We start from the raw sequence: 19,950 nt of genomic DNA, 5'->3' as shown, positions 1-19,950 counted from the left end.
ACATTAGGCGGGCCCGCCAGCATCTCACAGTAGGACACAACAGCCCTGTAAGCAGGTGGCTAAAAGACAGCACCTACCCTGTGCTAAATTCTGGATAGGTCAAAGTATTTCATTTCCATTTGACAAACGAGGAGGCTGAGGCTCAGAGAAGCTAAGTAAGTTGTCTGAAGTCTCAGAGCTTGGAGGTAGTCAAGCCAGAGGCCAGGCCATGTGACAAAACGTGCCGTGAACACCGAGTTACAGCTGAAGCATGGCCCTCCAGCTCACAGCACCCCCACACTCCAGAGTGTGTGGTGCTCCCTGGGGTGCTAGCAGGGGCTGGTAGGGGGCTCCTGGGTAGCAAAGCATGGAGAATGCTGGATTAAAGAAAAGTCAAGGGGTTTCTTTGCTGCAGGACATATCAGAGCCTTCGATGTGTTTACGTACCACTCTCGCCCCCAGAAGGGTTGAGTCTGCGGGACTTGCCAAACTTACTTGACCTGAGCCACTTCTTAAATGAGGCCCAGAGAGGAGATGCAGTTACCCCAGGGTCACACAGCAAATATTTGTGAAGGTCAGAATCCACGCGCTGCCAACCACACCTGCCACCAACCTTCCTCCTCTGCTCTTGGAAGCATAGTCCTTTCCCTGGTACTGCCTTGTTCCCAGGCCTTAGATGCCCACCATCTTCGGGGAAGCTGTGCTGTCTCCCAGGCCACCAGCAGGAGGAGGGGGAAGTGCCTGCTGCTCCCAGGGGCTTGTGTGGGGACTGCATTCACCTTGTGCATTGCTGTCACGTGCCCCAGGAGCAAAGGGCAGGCAGGCAGGCTGCACACACTTTTTATGGCTGGGCCACATCCCAGAACGGTAAACAGGGGCAGGCAGCTGGCACCAGAGGCTCCTCAGGAGCGAAGGCCCCAGACTTCTGCCCGCCCCTGGAAGGGAGTTGAGAACAGTAGCTTGTCTCAGGAGTTTAAAAAAATTATATTTTAAGTTCACATTGTTAGTACTCTTTTTTATGAGTATGTTGGTCTTTTTTTGGTCTAACAGCACCTACTAGACCTTTAGGCCTCAATCCAAACATCACCTCCTCCAGGAAGCCTCCCAGACCTTCTGCTATAAGCTGGGAGCCCACTCTGGGCTCCCCGGATGCTCTGTTCCTTTGATGCCCAGGGCATAGCTCCGACTGGGAACTTTTGTGGGTCAAGGAACTTTTGTGGGCTCAGCCAGGCCTGGCACATGGGGGCTCCCAATAAATATCATCTGTTGAAAGAAAAATGTGAGCTGAAAATACTTGAGTAATAAAAAAAAAAACAAAACTGATATATTGGGTCTGATGATTCTGCTTATAAAATGCACTTAAAATTTTACATAGTCTCATGGACTTACTCTAACAATGTCCTCTTTTGATCTTTCAAACACATTTTAAAGGTGACCTTGTTACAGGCCTACAGAGACTGGAGGGGACCGCGCAATTGTTAGGGAAAGGTGAGGACGGTTTATGCTTCTTCAGCCTCTTCCTTTAATGCTGTGTACAATGATTTTTATACTTCTTTTTAAAGAGAAAAAAAATTTATTCTTGAAGCTGCATCCAAGAGATTCCACTCTATGTACAACGCTTGCCCAGCTGTGAGCTCCGCTTGGTCCAGAGGAAGTCCCCCGGGGACTCCCTGGGGCCTGGGCCCTAAGGGACAGCCTAGTGGGGTGACAGAAACTAGGGAGGTGGACGCTGCCCCTCTGGGCCCCCCTGGCTCCCCCCATCTGGAGGCCCCACTGAGAATGCTCGCGGGGGGATGTGGCTCTGTGGTCCAGAGGGGTCGGTCATCAGAGCCTCTTGCTCTGATGACCTGTCTTGTGGGCTTTGCGCTTTGCATCCAGCCTGGACAGGGGTCAGGGCAATTTGCGGGGGGGGGGCAGCCGGAGGGGAGGTTGCAGGAAGAGGCAGGTGTGAGCTGACCGCATCCCTCCCCCTCGGTTCCAGGCTGCAAGCTTTCCATCTTCTCTCAGCTCTGCCCCCTTTCTCCAGAGTCAGTGCACTCCCTCCAGAGGCCTCCCACCCTTGAACCTATGGAAGGGGAGGTGGGACCTAGGGACTTATGGCCCCTCACCTAGCCCTCTGGGGATTGAGACCTCCTACCCTGGGTTCTTTTATCCCCCTGAGGCCTAGAACACAGGAGCTGGAAAGGTCCTTCTCCCACAGGCTCACTGCACAGATGGGCCAAGGGGATGCAAGGGCTGGGTGGGCAACTTGTCCAAGGTTACCTAGAAGGTCAGTGGCAGGGCTGGGACTCAGACCGAGCCTCCTAGGCCTTAACGGGAGCCACATGCCCAGCGTCGGAGTCCCCAGGCCCCCAGCCCGCGGGGCGGGGGCAGGGGGCTATGGCAGATACTCCTCCTTAACAGGCATTGGGGAGGAGGCACCCAAGAGGCTGGCAGAGCTGGGGCCCAGGCCCCCCAGGGACGGCCCAGCTGCGGTGGGGGCCACTTCGTGGGCTGGCGGTGGGGGCTGCTGCTGCTGCTGCTTCTTTTTGTTCACTTTGCGCTCCTTTGCCCGCCGGTTTTGGAACCAGATCTTCACCTGTGGTATCAGAGAGCAGAGATGGGCTAGGTTGGGGGGGCCGGGGGGGGGGGGAGACCAAAAGGCAGAGCGAGAGGGAGAGGGAGGATAGCTGGGCTCTTATTCCTCCACAGGGGGCTTCGGGCCTCCCTCCTGCACCACCACCCAGACTATTCATGGACGCTGAATACATCCTCCCCGTCTACAACCTGCAACCCTAAAGACAACTTTCTCTGTAACCTCCTCTGTCCCCATTTTCTAAGGCCATGCTCTAACACCCCTCCTCCAGGAAGACTTCCTTGCGCTCCCTGGGACTTAAACAGGAATCATCATAGCCTGCTGTAGCCTATAGCTAAGCAGATCCCCTATCCCCCCCGTTGGGGGTCAGGGATAGTGGGGTTTGGGTTTCTGCTATGCTGTGTGACTATGGCCAGAGACTCAACCTCTCTGTTCTCCCTTGACTGAGTCCGTAATCTGCCTGACAGCCTGGAGGCCAGACTCCCAGTACTGCTCCCGTGGTTAAGGTGGGGGTACCCACACACCTGCCGTTCAGTGAGCCCCAGATTGGCGGCCAGCTCTGACTTCCGCCGGATGGTGATGTAACGGCTATAGTGGAACTCCTTTTCCAGCTCCAGGCGCTGGTGGTCGGTGTAGACCACGCGGTACTTGTCTTTGGTCCGGGTCTTACCTGAGAAGCAGAGGGGCCAGGAGACGTGGTGAGTGGGTGGGTGGGGCCTGTAAAAGGCCCAGGCAGGGCCCCGTGAAGGGAGAAATCCAGGCCCCCAAGGGAGAACCCTGAGGTGGGGAGGGACACACACCGAGGCCTGGGGTAACAATTACTCCCCCAGCGTCAGGCTTGGAGACCCCCAACCTGAGAGGCAGGCACTGCTCTCATGCCCATTTGGGGAGGCACTGAGGCTCAGAGAAGAGAAGCAACTCACTCAGGGTTACACAGCAAGCTGCTGGTGGAGCTGGGGTTTCAATCTGGCTCCTCTGACCCTACTGTGATCGCCAGCTCCACCAGCTCTAACCCAGCAGTTTCCAGATGCCGCCGTGCAATGGACACTTGGGGAGCTTGTGGAAAACACAGCTTCCCGGCCATCCCTGACCCTGTGAACTGGAAAGCCTGGCGATAGAGTCTGCATTTTTAGCAAGCCCCCCTGGTGGTTCTGATTCAGGATCCTGAGACCACAGGCACTCACACCGGCGACACAGAGGGTCACCTGGCAGGCCAGGCCAGATGGAGACTAATGACGAGTCAGCTGCCCCTCTTTCCAGCGCATGAGAAGAGAGTGGGGAAGAGCGACCAAAGATAGAGGCAGAAGCTTGCCGCACCGTCCTGGGGTGGGCGCTCCTCAATTTCCGTCAGACCCCTGGCGGCTGCTGGCCCCGAGACCAAACAGAAAGCACTGAGACAGCTGGTGGCCCTGAGGACCTGTCAGGTACCTCAAAAGGCCCTGGCCCTAGACACCAAGTCCCAAGCTGGGGTTGGTCTGCCCAGAGCCATCCACCCTGCCGCTTCTTCTGCGGGCACAGAGCAGTGACTCAGGCTCAGGCTACAAATATTTACTGAGCTCCTGCTGTGGGCCAACCACTGGGGTATACCAGTAAGCAAAACTAAAAAAAAAAAAAAAAAAAAAAAAAATCCCTTCTCACAGTGAAATTAGGTTCTAGTGGAGGGAGCTAGACCAAAATAATTTGATATGTTAATACTACATATATGATATGTTAATTGATAGGTATTCCAGAGAAAAAGAAGGCAGGACGAGAGGACTGGGAATTTGGGGAGGAGAGAGTATGTGATTTTATTTTATTTTTTTTAATTTTTTTTTTCAACGTTTATTTATTTTTGGGACAGAGAGAGATAGAGCATGAACGGGGGAGGGGCAGAGAGAGAGGGAGACACAGAATCGGAAACAGGCTCCAGGCTCTGAGCCATCAGCCCAGAGCCCGCCGCGGGGCTCGAACTCACAGACCGCGAGATCGTGACCTGGCTGAAGTCGGACGCTTAACCGACTGCGCCACCCAGGTGCCCCGAGAGTATGTGATTTTAAATAGAGTAGTCCATGAAGGTCTTACTGAGAAGGGGAATTTAAGCAAAGATCTAAAGGAGGCGAGGGAAATAGCCATGCAGGTGTCTGGGGAAGAGGGTTCCAGGTGCAGGGAACAGCAAGTGCAAAGGCCCCGTGGTAGGTGCATGCCTGACATCTGACATGTGTGAGGAACAGTGAGGAGGCTGGCATAGCCAGAGTGCCGTGAGCCAGGACAGAAGGGCAGGCTATCCAGAACCTTACCGGCCATGAAAAGGACTCTGGGTTTTACTCTGTCTGGGATGGGAGCCATTGCAGGGTTCTGAGCCCAGGAGACAGGAAGTCTGATGTAGGTTTCAATATGACTTTGGCTGCTGCATGGAGGACAGATTGGCAAGAGGATGGGGGAAGCACAGATAGTCCCGCAATAACCCAGGAGAGAAGGATGTGGCTTGGCTTCTCTACAGGGCTCAGCCTGGGGCCAAGAGCTGGACTTGAGGACCGACTGGGGTTAATGTCAGGGCTCTCTTTGGGGCTGGGATCAGAGGTCTGTCTGGAGAGAATATTAAGAGTCATGCTTGGCCTGGGCTGGTGCGGGGGCCTGACTAAACACCAGCTTCCTTCGTAAGAAGCTGAGAACTTGGCTATAAATAGGAGGCACACGCAAGCACTTTCAGGCCCACACGTGTGTCCCACCAGGGTATGGCGGGTCTTGGAATCACCATCGACCCTGCTCCACCTTACCCAGTTACCCCCACACAGCCTGGCCTTTCCCCCGCCCGGGGTCACAGCTCTGGCTTTGCCTGTCCCTCAGCATCCCTGTGCTAACCACCCACCCCTCTTCCAGCTCCCGCCCCACTACTAAGCCCACGCAGCTTGGCAGGACGGCCACCGGGCTCCCCAAGAGCCAAATGGTTTTGTGGAAAATGGGAGACAGCAGATGTTTCTGGGCTTTTTTCCTTGGGTTTCCTGCCAGAGCAGCAGAACCGCACTGGACGCTTCCACATCCACTGACCTCAGCCCACCGCCTGATGTAGCACGGGACAACTTCGGCCCTCGGCCAGGTCTGGCCCAGGAAAGGGACAAGGGAGTGGCTGCTGAGGCCTTGGCTCCAGATGGGCCCTTCCTTGGCCTAGAAAATTCAACGCCAACTCAAAAACAGTTCTGCCTAATGCCACCACCCCCAGAGCCCAACAGAGCTCTGCATCTTCGCTGGGCTAACGCCAGAAGGGCTCGATTTAGTCTCCTCCCATTTTACGGATGAAGAGACTGAGGGAGGGTTCCAGCAGGTTATACAACTGCTGGAGGTCCAAATAATAGAGACCTCGTGAGTCCTTCTAGTTCAACGTCCCTGGACAGTCGGGGTCACTGAAGCCCCCTGCAAGTGTGGACTTGCCCAAGGCCATGTCATCTGGTCTAGAGTCCCACTCCTTGCTCCTGGCACAACTCCCCACCCCGTCAGGCTTAGGGTCCACAGAGCCCCCCAAGAGGCCCCCTAATCCTGGGCAGGAGACGCTCAAAGAGCAGACCACTGTTATACTTGTACTTCTGGGAAGGAAGGGGCCAGATCATGGTGAGGGCAGGCCCCCGAGAGCCCTGGGCTGGGGCTGGATGGTCCACAGGCTGGGTGGGCCCTTGAAAATTCCCAGAACACTCACAGCCTGAAGTGGGGCTGTAAGGCTCCCTTCCCACCCAAACAGCCTGAGATTACAAGCAGCGCTTACAAAGACACCCTTTTCCTCAGGCACCCAGGGCTCCTTCCCATTTTTTCTGATGAGGAAGCGGGGATCCATCACACCCAGTTTCGTAATGGGGGAGAAACTGGGGCTCAGAAGGGGGGCATCTTTGCCGAGGGCCATCCTGCCTGGTAGTGGTATAAACCCTGGGCTCTGGCCACCCAAACCGTAGCTTGACTCATCCCAGATTTGAGGAGGGGGGTACCAGATAGGAGATAGGGCTCTAGCCGCGTAATTATCTCTTGCTGTTCCTGCCAGGGCAGACCCAGCCCCCAGACCCTGTCGCCTCCTGTCTGGGCCCAGGAGATGGGGCTGGTAGGCTCAGGAACCACTGGCCAACCTCTATCTGGTGAAGCTCTCAAAGCACACCATTTTACTGCTAAGAAAATGGCTCTGCCGAAGAACAAAACATTTGGTATCACACTGTGGTCCGGGAACCAACAGATCCCATATGCTGTCCACGGAGTAATAACTGGAACATTCTCCTTGGAGCCCAACTTGGTACTATCTAGCCTCATTTAACACACACCCTTCAAGCCATTAATCCCAATTCCTGGAATTGATCTCACAGAAAAAGTGCCCAAAGCTATGGCTGTTTTGAAAGGCACAAGAGTAAAAACTGTACATGTCTACACGTAGGGAACTTGCTAAATAAGAGATGGTACGTCCACGAAGAGGAACACTATACTGGGGTGTCTGGGGGGCTCAGGTGGCTGAGCGTCTGACTTCGGCTCAGGTCGTGATCTCGTGGTCTGTGAGTTCGAGCCCCGCATCGGGCTCTGTGCTGACAGCTTAGAGCCTGGAGCCTGCTTCGAGTTCTGTGTTTCCCTCTCTCTCTGCTCCTCCCCTGCTCACGCTCTGTCTCTCTCTGTCTCTCAAAAATAAATAAAATGGTAAGAAAAAAAAAAAGAAAAGAAAGAAACTATAAAGGTCCCTAGATACTAATATGGAGTGATTTCTAAGGTATGTTGAGAAAAAAAAAGACAAAATACCGTGAATGGCATGTTACTGTTTTTTTTTGTATAAAAGTGGGGAGACACACACACACATACATACACACTCACACATGTATGTGTACCCATAGAATTCTTTCTAAAAGAATATACAAGCCAATAACAGGGCTGCCTCTGGAGAGGGAGTTAGAAGCTGTGGGGCCTCAGGAAGGTGAGAATGTAAGTCTTTGAGAGGATTCTCTTTTCCTTTTCCTTTCTTTTCTTTCCTTCTTTTCTTTCTTTCCTTCTTTTTTTTTCTTTCTTCTTTCTTGCTTCTTTCTTTCTTCTCTTCCTTCCTTCTTTCTCTTCTTTCTTTTTTCTTTCTTTCTTTCTCTCTTTCTTTCCCTCCATCCCTTCTTTCTTTCTTTCCTTTCTTTCCTTCCTGTCTCTCCTTTATTTCCTTCCTTCCTCTTTCTCTTATGTTTATTTTTGAGAAAGGGAGAGAGAGAGAGAGAGAGAGAGAGAGGGAGAGAAAGAAAACGAGTGGGGGAGGGGCAGAGAGAGAGAGGGAAACACAGAATCTGAAACAGGTTCCAGGCTCTGAGCTGTCAGCACAGAGCCCGGAATGGGGCCCGAACCCACGAACCACAAGACCATGACCTGAGCCGAAGTTGGACGCTTAACTGACTGAGCCACCCAGGCTCCCCTCATTTATTATTTTCCTTCCTCCCTCCCTTCCTTCCTTCTTTCCTTCTTTCCTTCCTTCCTTCCTTCCTTTCCTCCTTCCTTTCTCTTTTCTCTTTCTCTCTCTCTTTTTTTTTTTTTTTTACCATGTGCGATATGAATTTGTATTTTTAATGACAGTCAGGAGCCCTGGGCTCCAGTCCCAGCTCTAGGCCAGAACTCTTGACTGCCCCAAGCCACCCTCCCTTCCCCCTCCTATGAGCACCTGTGCCACCCAGGAGCCTAGGAGGGAGGGGGCAGGGAGGTGTGTGAGAGCAGCAGGCAGGGAGAGGGCCCTGGGATGAATGATTTACAGGCCCCTGGGATGCTGGGGCTGAGAGGGAAGTCCAGGCTCCTGCAACAGGTGTCTGACGGAGGCCAGCCGCTCCCAGCCACCTAATGAATAACCCTCCGGGCCAGATGCCAGTGCGAGTGGGTGGGAGGGGGGGTGGGGAGCCCCCTCCAGCTCTTCAGTGGTGAGCACACCAGGGAAGATCCTTGGATAACTCACCCAAATGAGAGGCTTTCTCTTTGCTCAGGCTTTGGGACACGAGGAATGGCCCATCCGTGTGCACTGGGCGGCTGTGGAGGTAGCAAAGTCCCCATCTCCGAAAGCATGCACACTGGAGGTCTTGGGAAGCTCTTTAAAAGCACAGATTCTAGGCCAGAAATTCAGATTCAGTGGGGCTAAAATGGGACTCAGGGATTTGATGTGTGACCGGCTCTCAGGTGCCCCAGGCATGAGGTGGTCTGAGCAAGCAGACCTCTGGGATTGTGCAATACAGCTTCTCACTGGCTGGGTGATCTAGGACCAGTCACCTCAGCTTTCTAAGCATCATGTTCTGTATCTATACAATGCAGGCAACTAACATTCTAATAATGGCCAACATGTCCACGTGTGAGGTGCTCGCACACATCTCTCAACAATTTATGAAACCGGGCTGCTGTTACCCCTACGTACAGATAAGCAAACTGGGGCTCAGAGAGGTCCACACATCTGGCAGGTGGGATTTCAACCCAGGTCTGTCGAGCCTCAGAAAGAGCACCAGAACCTCTCACACAGGGTGAGGTCTCCCATAATTATCTCCAACCACCGGGGGGCACAGCGGATCACTTGACATAAATGGAGGACGCCTAGCGCAGTACCTGGCACTTAGTAGGTGCGCAAGGATGGGCAGACCGTGCTGATTTCCAACAGTGGCACGATAAGCCATGTGGCAGAAAGGCTGGGAAATGGATCTGGGCAATGGGGGATGTGCTGGATGAGACTGTTTATTTATAAGGTCCTCTCCAACTTGGAAACATGAGGCTCCCAATGTTTGTTGATTCTCTGGTTGTGTTTGTTATTTTTGCCGAAAGAATTCTGAGACCGATTCCCCTGTCTGAGAGCCTAGATACTGGGCTTGCCCAGCTGGAGGATAGGGGACAGGAGCCACAGCGGCCTGCGGTGGGGCCTTCCCACCCAGCCTGGGCCAGGCGAGGACAGAGTTCAGCCTCTGTCCCCAGGGCGGGGTGGGTGGCTCCAAGAAAATCAAATGGCCCCCGGGTCAGCACTTCCTTTGTCCTTTTCCTGCTAGGTTTGTGGCCCTGGGGAAGCCACTGCCAGTTCTGGCCCTCAGGGCCTGGAACACTGACCCAGCCTCAACCCTCCATGCCCCCTCCCCGTGTGGTCCAGCCCCATCCTGACTGTGCATCACAATCCCCCCCAACACACAAACACACACGCGGTATGCACACATGTACGCAGGTAGGCCTGTTAAAAATACTCCAGCCCCGATCCACGGCATCCTGCTCTCCCTGCCGTCTCTGGCAGCCCACGGACGCTATTCTGCACCACTAGCTGAAGTCAGTGTTTCCTGGCCCCAATTCTGTGCCATCTGTGTGGTCTTGAATAAGTCCCTTCTCCTCTCCAGGCCTCAGTTTCTCCGGTGCATCAGAAGAAGATCAGCGCTGAGGGCCTATAGATTCTGAAGTTCTCTGCAGCTCTGAGCCCTCCTCTAAGGGCTTGGGCCCAGGCCGAAGGACTTGACAAGTGACTGAACTTCTTTGGCTTTGGACGGGAAAGCAGTTGGTAAAGGGCAAAGAGCTAAGGGGATGTCAAGGAGAGCTGAGCTATTTGCGGAAGCGGATGCGGGAAGGGTCCCTAGGGAGACAGAGGAATGCGGCCCGATGGGGAGCTGCAGGGCAAGGAACACACTGGCCTGCGAGCGGGGAGATCCGGCCCGGCCGCTGCGTATGGATGTTCGGCTTGGGCTTGATTCTCCATCCCACCAGCAGGGGTGGGACCTCTGCTGTGGCAGCCCTGACCTGGCCGGTGTCATGATGAATGGATGTCCCTTCCTGGGCCCTGAGGGTGTCTACTGCGCCCTGATTGGGTCCTTGTTCCGGCTGTGTGGCCAGGGCCAGGCTGCTCCATCACGGTTCCTCATTTAAGCTCTGGAGCAGGGGTGAGGCTGGCATGGGGCGGGGGAGGGGCGTGGGGAGGTCCTGCAGCCTTAGGCCAGCTTCTCCTCCCCACTGTCACCCTCCTTCCCAGCCACAGCACTCAGCTGGCACTGCACCCTCTCCTCCCAGGCCACCCTGGCATCGTCCCCTGCCATGTCTTCTCCGTGGAGGCACACGGCCTGGCCTGGCTGTGGGAGGCAATGAGGAAGACAGAAAAGTTCAGGGTCGGGGAGACCTGTCTGTTCCACCCCAGCCTGGCCACAGGCCAACGACGTGAGCCCAGGCAAGTCACCGAACCTCTCTGGATCCCAGGAATACACCTGTAAACTGAGGACACGAATTAACTAACTCGTGGCTAGTTAGCAGACTGGACAGAAGAGATACCCAGCACTTCCGCGATCACAGAAAGTTCAACTGGAGAGCCCTCCTAGACCAAAACCCTCCCTCGGGCCAGATGCCCACAGCTGTGTCGCATCCCAAGCGGAGTGTGCTTGTAGTATCTGCAAAGCAGCCTGTTCTTACATCCACCACCTACTTATATTTTCCCTCGGTTTTTCCACAGGGGTGCCAAAAAATAAGGGGGGGGGCCCTTGACCCAGAACAGCCCTTCTACGACTGGCAAACAGCAACTGTGTCCCTCCGTGTCTTCCCCCAGGCCTGAACAGCTTGAGGACTCTCTGAGCTGTTTCCTGGTGCCCCTTTCAGCCTTGCCCTACCAGGGTCACCCTGGAAGTCAACTTCCTGCCCGACTGTCTGCAGGCCTGGGTCCTGAGGTCACACATTCTGGGTGCGATGCAGGGAGGGGCTCTAGGCTCCAGCCCTTTCCTAGATCACGGGGTGACCTTTGCAAGCCCCCTCCCCCCAGCGCCTTGCTCCCCTGGTCCGCTCCGTGAGGGTAGGGATGATGCCGTCTTGCTCCCACAGCCCCACAATGGTGCCTGACACACAGTGAGTACCTGATGAGTCTTTGCTGAATATGCAACACAAATCTGCTCCTTGGTCTCCTTCATCTCGGTAAATGGCTACCACCCTCCAGATACTCAGGCCAAAAGCCCAAGAGGCACTTCCGGCCCCCACAGCCAACCCATCAGCTGGTCAGCTCAACCTCAGTCCTTCTGTCCAGCTCCCCTGCTCCCAGAGCCTTAGTCAAAGCCACTAATCTAATGCAGAAATGTGCAGTTCTGGGGTCAGAAATACCCGCATTTGAGGAAATGCTAAGCACGTACCGAGTACTTACTAGGTACTAGTTCATGTCGTTATTACTATGGTAGATGATCAGGATTGATTTGTTAAACCATTCCTTCCCCTCTTTCATGGGAGGGGGGCAGACTAAAAACAAACAAACAAAATAGTTACAAACTGGGATTAGCATGAAGGAAAGTAAGCATAGAGCTGAGAGCCAGAATAAGTTGCAGGGGTGGAGGGTGGGGGGGGGACCTCCTTTAATTATTTTGGGGGGGTCTCCTGGAGGAGGTGACATTTCAATCAAGACCTGAAGGCTGAGGAGGTTTCTATATCAAAGACGAGAGGAATGTGCCAGGAAGAGAGAACAGCATGTGCAAAGGCCCGTGGCAGAGAGTAGCAGAGCAAGGGGCAGACAACGTCAGCTCCCGAGAGCCCCCAGTCTGCCTTCCTGGCCAGAGTCCCCAGTCTGCCTGCCTGAACGAATAAATGAACGAATGGGAGAGGCACATGGTGAGGCTGGAGAGACCAGCAGAGCTCTGAGCCCTGGGGTGAGGGGTTTGAATTTGGTTTCAAGAGCAACGGGAAGTCACGGGAAGGTGTTGAACTTGAAGGGTCAATCTCGGCTTCCACTAATGTCTGCCCCCTCCCTGTGCACCCCTACAAGCTTGAGGGCTGAAGTGTGGCATGGGGAGGGTTCAACAAGTTCACCCACGTTGACTCCAGATGCAAACGTTGTTTCCAAATCCCAGGAGCTCCAGAACAGAAACCGGAGGGCCAGCGCACGAAGATAACTTCCTCCTGACAAGCCAGACCTTACTGCTAACAAAGCTGTTTTAGACCTTCAGAATGATTCCCTGAGCTCTCGGCAGCAATATCTGCCAAAGCGGGGGGGAAAAAAAAACACCCAACCAAAAAAAGCCTTCTGCCACCTTCTAACTGGGTCATTCCCCTTCCCAGCTACATCTGAGAGACGAGGTGTCAAATCCAGCTTCTGCCTAGAGAACCAGTTTTAAACAGCCTGGCCCCTGCTGTGCCCACCCTCCCCCCACCCTCGTCTTCCAGCTCCTCCCTGACCAGCCTCCTTTCCCCACCCGGGCTGGGACGCACATGGGCAGGGGTCTGGGGCTGCTGAGTGGGTTGCTTTCTTTGGTAGATACTCCCTAGGCCGTGGAGTCTGGGTTTGAAGCCCGTGCTGTTTGCATCCTAGCTATGTGAGCTCGAGCAGGTACCTCACCCTCTCTGAGCCTCATTAACTTTATCTGTAAAATGAGGCTAATAATAGATCCTCGCACCTCTTAAGGTCGTTACGAAGCTTAAGTGAGAAAACCCGTGCAAAGTTCTTGGCACGCTGCCTGGTGCACAGGGAGGACTCAACCAATGCCATAGTTCTCAGCTTTGCCACGAGCTCCTGCCCCCGGGAAGGCATGGTGAGAAGGACGGGGCTGACTCTGACAGGTCCTTGAGGGAGATGGAAGGGGTAAAGAAGACAGTGGTAAATGCTGTGAAAACAAGGGCCTGACGTAGTGCTTGGAGGGGAGGAAACCAAGGAGGACTTTCTAGAGGAGGTGGCCGTGGCCCCGAAGGCACAGCGTTTGAACTAGTGAAGATGTAGGAAGGAAGGGTGGGTAATTTAGGTTGAGGGACCCGGACTGGAGAGGCAGGGAGTGTGAGGTGTGTGTTTCCGTGCACCTGCTAAGGACAGGCAGAGACAGTCATAGGCACTGATATACTAAGTACCTACTGTGTGCCAAGCAGAGGGGCTGGGCTCGATGGGCCCCATTGCTTCAAGGTACAATCCTATTATTATCCTAATGTTATAGTGGAAGAAACTGAGGCTCAGAGAGGCGATCCAAGTTAACTTGCCTAAGGCTCGGCAGCTTCTAACAGAAATGCAGTCCCAGGCCTGAGGCTCCCAAACGCAGCCAAAAGCCACCCCCAGTAAGCATTTCTGTATCTAGACCAACTAGTGAGAGAGTGTCTTCAACAGCCCTCTCAAGGGGGCTCTGAATGCCACAGAAATGGGGCTGGATTTGAAAGCAATGAAATGACATACAACGAGACGGGCATTCCAAAGGCAGTGGAGAGCCACGGAATGCTCTGGATCAGGCGATGTGCCTTGAAAAGGTACATCTGGTAATGGCTGTGAGGACAGCTGGGGTATCAGAGAGAGGGTGAAGGTGAGAGGCCAGGCTGGTGGCTGTGGCAACGGGCCAACAGAGGGGATCTGGATCGTGGTGGGGAGAGGAGGGTTCATCCCCTCGCCGGGCCTCAGTTTCTCTGTCTGAAATCTGAAGGGGCTGGCCCAAGACCTAAACCCTGCTGCAACAGCCTCATCATCCCCGCGAGCATCTCCCTGGCCTGTGTGGGACATCAACCACCCCAAAGGCCACTAACCTGTGAAGTATTGTCGATTCCCAAGGAATAGATGCTGAGCCTTTGACAGAGGGTGATGTATAACCCTCTTAATGACAAAGCTGGTATTTATATACGCCAACAGGGAAGACCACAAAATAGGACCCCTTATAGTCCTGTCCTATCCTGGTCCCAGTCAAGTGACAGCAATCACTCAGAATTGGTTAATATTTTGATTATGGGATGGAGCCCAACAGCCTCTCCCTCCTCCCTCCAGTTCTCACTGTCCCTCAGGGTAAAGCCAAGGTGGTAGTCCCAGTCTCATCTCAGCCACCTCCTCGGCTGAGGCCGCAGTACCGTCCCAGGAGGGAGAGGGGGAGCAACCAGGCTTCCATCACAGGCAAGAGCTCAATCAGCTGGACAGTCATGGGCCCATCTCCAGGGCTGGGACCTCAGAAACATGTCAAAGCCCAGATCTCATCTCCCCCCTCTTCTCTCAGAGCTGTCTTTCTGTTCCTCACACTTGTCCTGTTCATCCATTCAACAAAATGTATCGAGCCCCTACTAAATGCCATGCACTGAGATGGCATCTGGAATGTAGTGATGGGCCAAATGGATGTGGCTCTGGACCTCATGGGCGTTTACCTTAGTGGGTGGGGAAACAGACAACACACACACACACACACACACACACACACACACACATAAGTGGGTAAACTGATAGCAGGGTTAGTGCTCTGAATGAAACATGGTAAAGATTATCAGTGTGTGTATAGGGGGAGCCTTCCCTGGGAAATCATGGAGGACCTCTCTGAAGAGATGACCATCAAGCTAAGACCTAAAGGGTGAGAAGGAGCTAGGCCTGCCAAGAGTCAGGGCCAAGGAGTTTTCAGGAAGAGGGAACAGCACATGCACAAGACCTGCGGCAGGTCATGGCACATCTGGGAAAGTAAAAGAAGGCTGGAGCGTCTAGAGCTTGGTGGCCGAGGAGAGAGTAAGTAGCCTGGGGCGAGGCTGGGGAGGCAGGCGGGGGCCAGGTGCTGATGCTCTACAGTCTGGTGGACTTCAGGCAGTCTAGATTTTCCAATGGGAAACCATCGGAGAAATTGTAACAGACTCCCCCAACATCTATCCCAGCTCAGCCTCCACTGGCGCGAAACAAGTACATCGTTTGCCGTCCCTGGGCTTCAGTTCCCCAACTGCCTGTTTGGTCTCCCAACTGTCCAGTTCAAATGTTCTAGAGTGCTAGAAGCTCAAGTGCAGGAGAGAAGGGGCTGGCAAGAGGACCAGGTGGCCAGCAACATTTGTTGGGGGGGGGGTGGTGTGCTGGCAGGTGCTGACCTTCCCTTTGCCATCCTAGATAGCAGCATTACACGGGCAGCACGCCAGAGCCCCGGGGTCTTCATGGCTCAGAAGAAGAAACTGAGGCCACAGTAAGTGGGGGGGGGGGGGGGGGGGAGGGGGGCTTGGCCTCTCTCTCAGGATAGGTCTGTAACCCCATTCCAATCCTGCCCCATCTCAGGAACACTGGTCAGATGTCCCTGGGCAGACAGGCAGCAGCTTCTAGCTTCTAGAAAGCTGGCGATCTTGTGTCCTCAGCAGAATAAGTCTAACCTGGCTTCTGGGGCAGCCACTCTCCTTGGGAGCCTGCAAACCTCCCTTGGCCCTCTCTTTCTACTTTCTGGGAGTGAAAGGGGAAAGGTGTTTTGCCTTTGGGCAGACTTACAGCTGGGCCTCCTATCTGCCTGGGGACAACAGTTTTCAAATGACTGGTTGAGACCAGAGGCTGGGGCCGGGTTCCCTCGAAGATCCTATGCCCAGAGAGGAGCGGCGATTTGCCTGACGTCACACAGCCTGAAAGTTCCTCCAGGCCTCCCACCTGTCCTCTGACCCCCCCGGGCGCACCCTCTCCAGGTCCTTGCTCCCGAGGAACTCCTCCTCCATCTGGACCTCCCCCAGCTGCCACCTCGCCATCCATCTCCAAAGCTGCCTGATCAGGAGGAAGCAACAACTAGAATAGAGAAGCAGGAAAAGCAGGCTTCTTTCTCCAGGGAACGGACACAAAACCGGGAGTCAGTGGCCCCAGACACCTCCTCTCATTCAATCTAACGCAGGGTTCTCAACCAGGGTCAACGGAGAAATCTTTTTGGAGCTTCTAGAATCCCTCAGATTATCTGCTGAATTAGGCAACACTTTTTTTCTAGGGGGAAGATTTGTATTTTCCACCAGATTTTTCTAAAGGGCCCCTTTAAAATCAAACAAAGGTACAAGACCCTTCCCTATCATGTCACAGATGGTAAAACTGAGACCCAGAAAAGATGACTAATTTAAGAGAAGCTATTGTTTAGAGGATTAGAACACAGGCGTGGTGGTCAATCGGCCGGGGTTCAAGTCCCAGCCCCACGATTTACTGGTTATACGTCCTTGCATAAGGGTTTAACCCCTCTAGGTCGTAGATTTTTCATCGTAAAAATGGGGATGATGACAGTACCTTCAATAATGTTGTAAGAATTAAATGGGTTAATGCACACAAGGTCTTAGGCAGTGCCTGGTCCGTTAGTAAGTGTTCCATAAACGTTAGCTGTTAGTATTTAGCCAAGGTCACACAAATGAGTGGCAGAGCTGGGGCATCCACCCCAGTCCTCTGAGGCCTCTGGAGGCTGATAGGAGCTTCTGTGTCCCTGGGCCTCCCAAGAAGGTGCTACAATTATAGCCAGACCTCCCCAGCATCTGTCCCAGCGAGTGAGGAGTGTGTGTGTAGGGACATGGGGGTGAAGAGAGAGAGGAGGTGGGGGAAGTCCCAGGCTCCCTCCCAGCTGGAGGAAGGGGGGAGGGGTCGGACATCAAAGGGTGGGCAGGCCAACTTCCCGCCCCTAAGGCCAGGTGGCCTTTGTCAGGACAGGCCGGACACAGTCGGGACAATGGGGTATCGTGTTCACTTTCCGGCCAACAGGAGTCACTACTGAGCCAAGGGGCAGCCTGTTACATGACAAAGGGGGGACCTATAAAGGAGGTCAGGCCGCCCCTCATTAAAGCTGGCCCTTTGTCCTGCCCCCTCCTCTGCCTTTGAAGAGGGTGGATCAGAGAGGCCTGCCTGGGGGCAGGAGGTTCACTGTCTCAGGAGCCAAACAGTAGCCACCTTCCCAACTGCTCCTGCTTTCCCCTCCCCCAGGGTCAAGAGTTCAGGGAGGGCCCTGGGATGGCAAGGTATGGACCCCCACACCAATTCAACCGAAGAGGGCTCTTTTTCAGTCCAAAGGATATGACCCGCCACTCTCTCCACTGTACTGATGGGGGCACTGAGACCTGGAAAGGAAAGTGATCCGCCCGTGTTCACACAATCAATGCACCACCCCTTCTGGGTATGGTGTGCAGCTTCCTCTTGGGGCTGGGATAGGGAGTGGAAGAAAGGGATGACCACCAGGGCCAGTGTTGCTGAAAGAGCCCTGGCATAAACCTGGGGACCCGCGTTCTAGTTCCAGCCTTGCCAGGCAACCACAAGGCGAGTTTCTTCACTACTAAGGGTCTCCATTTCCCTATCCATACAGAAGGACAGGTTGTGCTTCCTAAGCTAAGGCTCAGGCAGGCTGGGATTCTGAAGGGGGAAGCTGAGAGAACAGCAACCCCCGGACCAGAGAGGTCAGGGAGGCCCAAAGGGGGGACCCAAGCGGGGCCACGGCAGGGGTGAGACAGGGGGCAACTGGGCCTGGTCCCAGCACCTGCCGGTGCCCAGGGGAACCTTCCAAAGGCTCAGGGTGAAGGAGGGGTCCTTACCGCTGCCACAGCCGCCTCCCGCCGCCACGCTGCGCCGCATCCACTCGTAGGGCGTCCGCCTTTGCGCTCCGGGCGAGGACGGTGCGCCCGGGCCGCCGAGGGGCTGCGCCAGGAGGCTTGGGCCAGGCCCAGGGGGCGCGGGCACCGGGCTAAAGTCCGGAGGGGGCCCGAATGCCAGCGGGGCTGGGCTGGCGGCGGGGGCCGCAGGGCCTGGGCCATAGGCGGCGGCCCAGTCGTCCTTGGGCGCAGAGAAGGGCGCGCTCCAGGCCGCAGAGGGTGCGGGGGCCGGCTCCACGTGAGAGTAGCCGGTGAAGTCGGGGTACTGCGAGGGCCCAGGGGGCGCGGGCGGGGGGCCGTAGGCTTGCGGGCCCAGGCCGAGGCTCGCGGGCCTGGCGGGGCCGGGGTAGACCGGAGAATCCTTGTCCAGCACATAGCCCACGTACATGGTGGCCGCGGGGCCCCGCGCGCATGCTGGGCCCTGGAGCCGCCGCTGCCGGCCGCCCCGACGAGCAGACTGTTCACCTGAACTCGCGGGCCCTGCCGCCGCGCCCGCCCCACCCAGGCCTTTTATAGCTCCGGGCGCCCGCGGCCCCAGCCCGGGCGGGTTTGCATTTCAAAGCGGGGGGGAGCCTCCGCGCCGCGAATCAAAGGGGGAAACCCGTCGGGGGCGGGGGGTTCAAAAGGAGACAAATTGCTGCCCCAAGCGGGAGGTGGACGGGCCGGGGCCTGGAGGGGGCGGGGGCGCGGAGGACGCGTCCCGGGCGAGCGTCGAGGCATCGCTAGGTGTGGGGCTCCTGCGGGGCCGACGGCCTGGCGGCCCGAACACTTCCTTCTCCCTGGGCCGCGTGGACCGCCCGTGACCCCATCTTACAGGTGGAGAAAAGGGATCCGAGGGGCCGGCGGGGGGGAACCCCAGGCCAGCGTCACACAGCCACATCGGGCCTGTGGCTCACTCCGCAGTGATCAGCCTGAGGTGAGGGGGCAACCTGACTTCAAACAGGGTTCCCTCTGTAAGGTAGCGGGTCCTTAATGTTGGGGGGGGGGGGAGGGGTCACGACCCCTCTGAGCCTCCGAAGCAAGCTGTGGAGGTTTTTCCGGGAAAATGCACATATGCACATACAGGAGTCTGCATACAATCGGGGAGTTTTCCTGAGTTGACTCTCCAGAGAAAGTTCTTAAAGAGGGGCATCTTTAAGAGGACATTCTGGGGAATTTTTCACAATTCTCTCAGCAGGCGCTTCCCTCCCCCGCCCCCTTTATTTTACTAAGAAGTTTCAAACATACACACAAGTGGAATTTGTAATGAGCCACTATATACCCATCACTCAGCTTCAACCATTATCAAGTTTTTGTAACAGTTATTTTATCGACTCCCCTCTTTTTGCCAGAGTATTTTAAAACAAACTTCAAACACCATGTCATTTCACCCCTACATACTTCCGCATGCATCTCTAAAACACATGGACACTTTCTTGCATAATATGCCATTAGACACATCTAACAAAATTAACACAAATTCTTGAGTCTTATCTAACACTCAGTCTGGATGCAAAATTCTCCAGTTGATTTTTTTAACAGTTGGCCTGTGTGATCAAGGTCTAAAAGCTTTGGTTCACTTATAGCTGGGGCCCATTGGTATTTTAAACGCTTCATGCGTGTCCCTCCCCCGATTAAAGAAAGACTGGTAAACATTTCACAGCTAACCAAGAGGGAGTGTGTAAAACAGCTGAGGAGCCCGGAACGGGCAGCAAGGCTGAGAGATTTGGGGAAGGATTCATGAAGGACAAGGCCCTGGGTCGGGAAGTCTTGGGGAGACGGGTTCCCTTTCCACGGGGGGTGGGGTTCGGTGCCAACGAGCTGAACAGAAGCCCCCGACGGTGTTTGATCCTCCAACATTTCCTGGGGACACCCTACCTGTGCAGAGACGTGTGGCCCCCAAAAGGTGGACAGAATCAGGGTCTTATCAACCTGTCCCTCCCTTGGGTCACTGCATTAGTTTGCCAGGGCAGGTCAGCATCATTTCAAGGCTACATCCAGACAGATGTCAGGATCTGAATATAATTTACAGGGTCCAGTGCAAAATGACAACGTGAGGTCCCTTGCTCAAAAATTATTCAGAATTGCAAGATGGCGACAGAGAAGATTTAACCACCCATGGAGCCCTTCTAAACACTGGGCCTTGGGTGACTGTACAGGTGACCTACCCAATGAAGCTGGCGCTGGTCAGAATCTTGACC

The 19,950-nt window shown here is 54.9% G+C and overlaps 1 protein-coding gene across 1 annotated transcript; it reads right to left on the bottom strand.

Annotated features, from left to right (window-relative positions):
- Positions 1–1,535: 1,535 nt before the first annotated feature.
- On the bottom strand, positions 1,536–18,158 carry CDX1 (caudal type homeobox 1). The gene is made up of 3 exons (XM_025924591.2): positions 17,714–18,158; positions 3,079–3,224; positions 1,536–2,557 (listed from the first exon to the last, which is right to left on the bottom strand). Exons 1-3 carry the CDS (start codon positions 18,156–18,158, stop codon positions 2,357–2,359), a joined length of 792 nt encoding a protein of 263 aa, XP_025780376.1. The 3' UTR covers positions 1,536–2,356.
- Positions 18,159–19,950: the final 1,792 nt, after the last annotated feature.

This window comes from Puma concolor, chromosome A1 (assembly GCF_028749965.1).
Source record: "Puma concolor isolate L17-30 chromosome A1, mPumCon1.1.hap2, whole genome shotgun sequence".
NCBI classification, from domain to species: domain Eukaryota; kingdom Metazoa; phylum Chordata; class Mammalia; order Carnivora; family Felidae; genus Puma; species Puma concolor.
This window is presented reverse-complemented; position numbering and strand designations above follow the sequence as displayed.

What these genes read in the sequence shown, in the direction of transcription:
- CDX1 (XM_025924591.2), bottom strand. Translation starts at nt 18,158, where the DNA reads ATGTACGTGGGCTATGTGCTGGACAAGGATTCTCCGGTCTACCCCGGC. An exon ending in GGGAGGCGGCTGTGGCAGCG is followed by an intron (nt 3,225 to 17,713) that starts GTAAGGACCCCT and finishes TCTGCTTCTCAG; the next exon opens with GTAAGACCCGGACCAAAGAC. An exon ending in TGGGGCTCACTGAACGGCAG is followed by an intron (nt 2,558 to 3,078) that starts GTGTGTGGGTAC and finishes CTGATACCACAG; the next exon opens with GTGAAGATCTGGTTCCAAAA.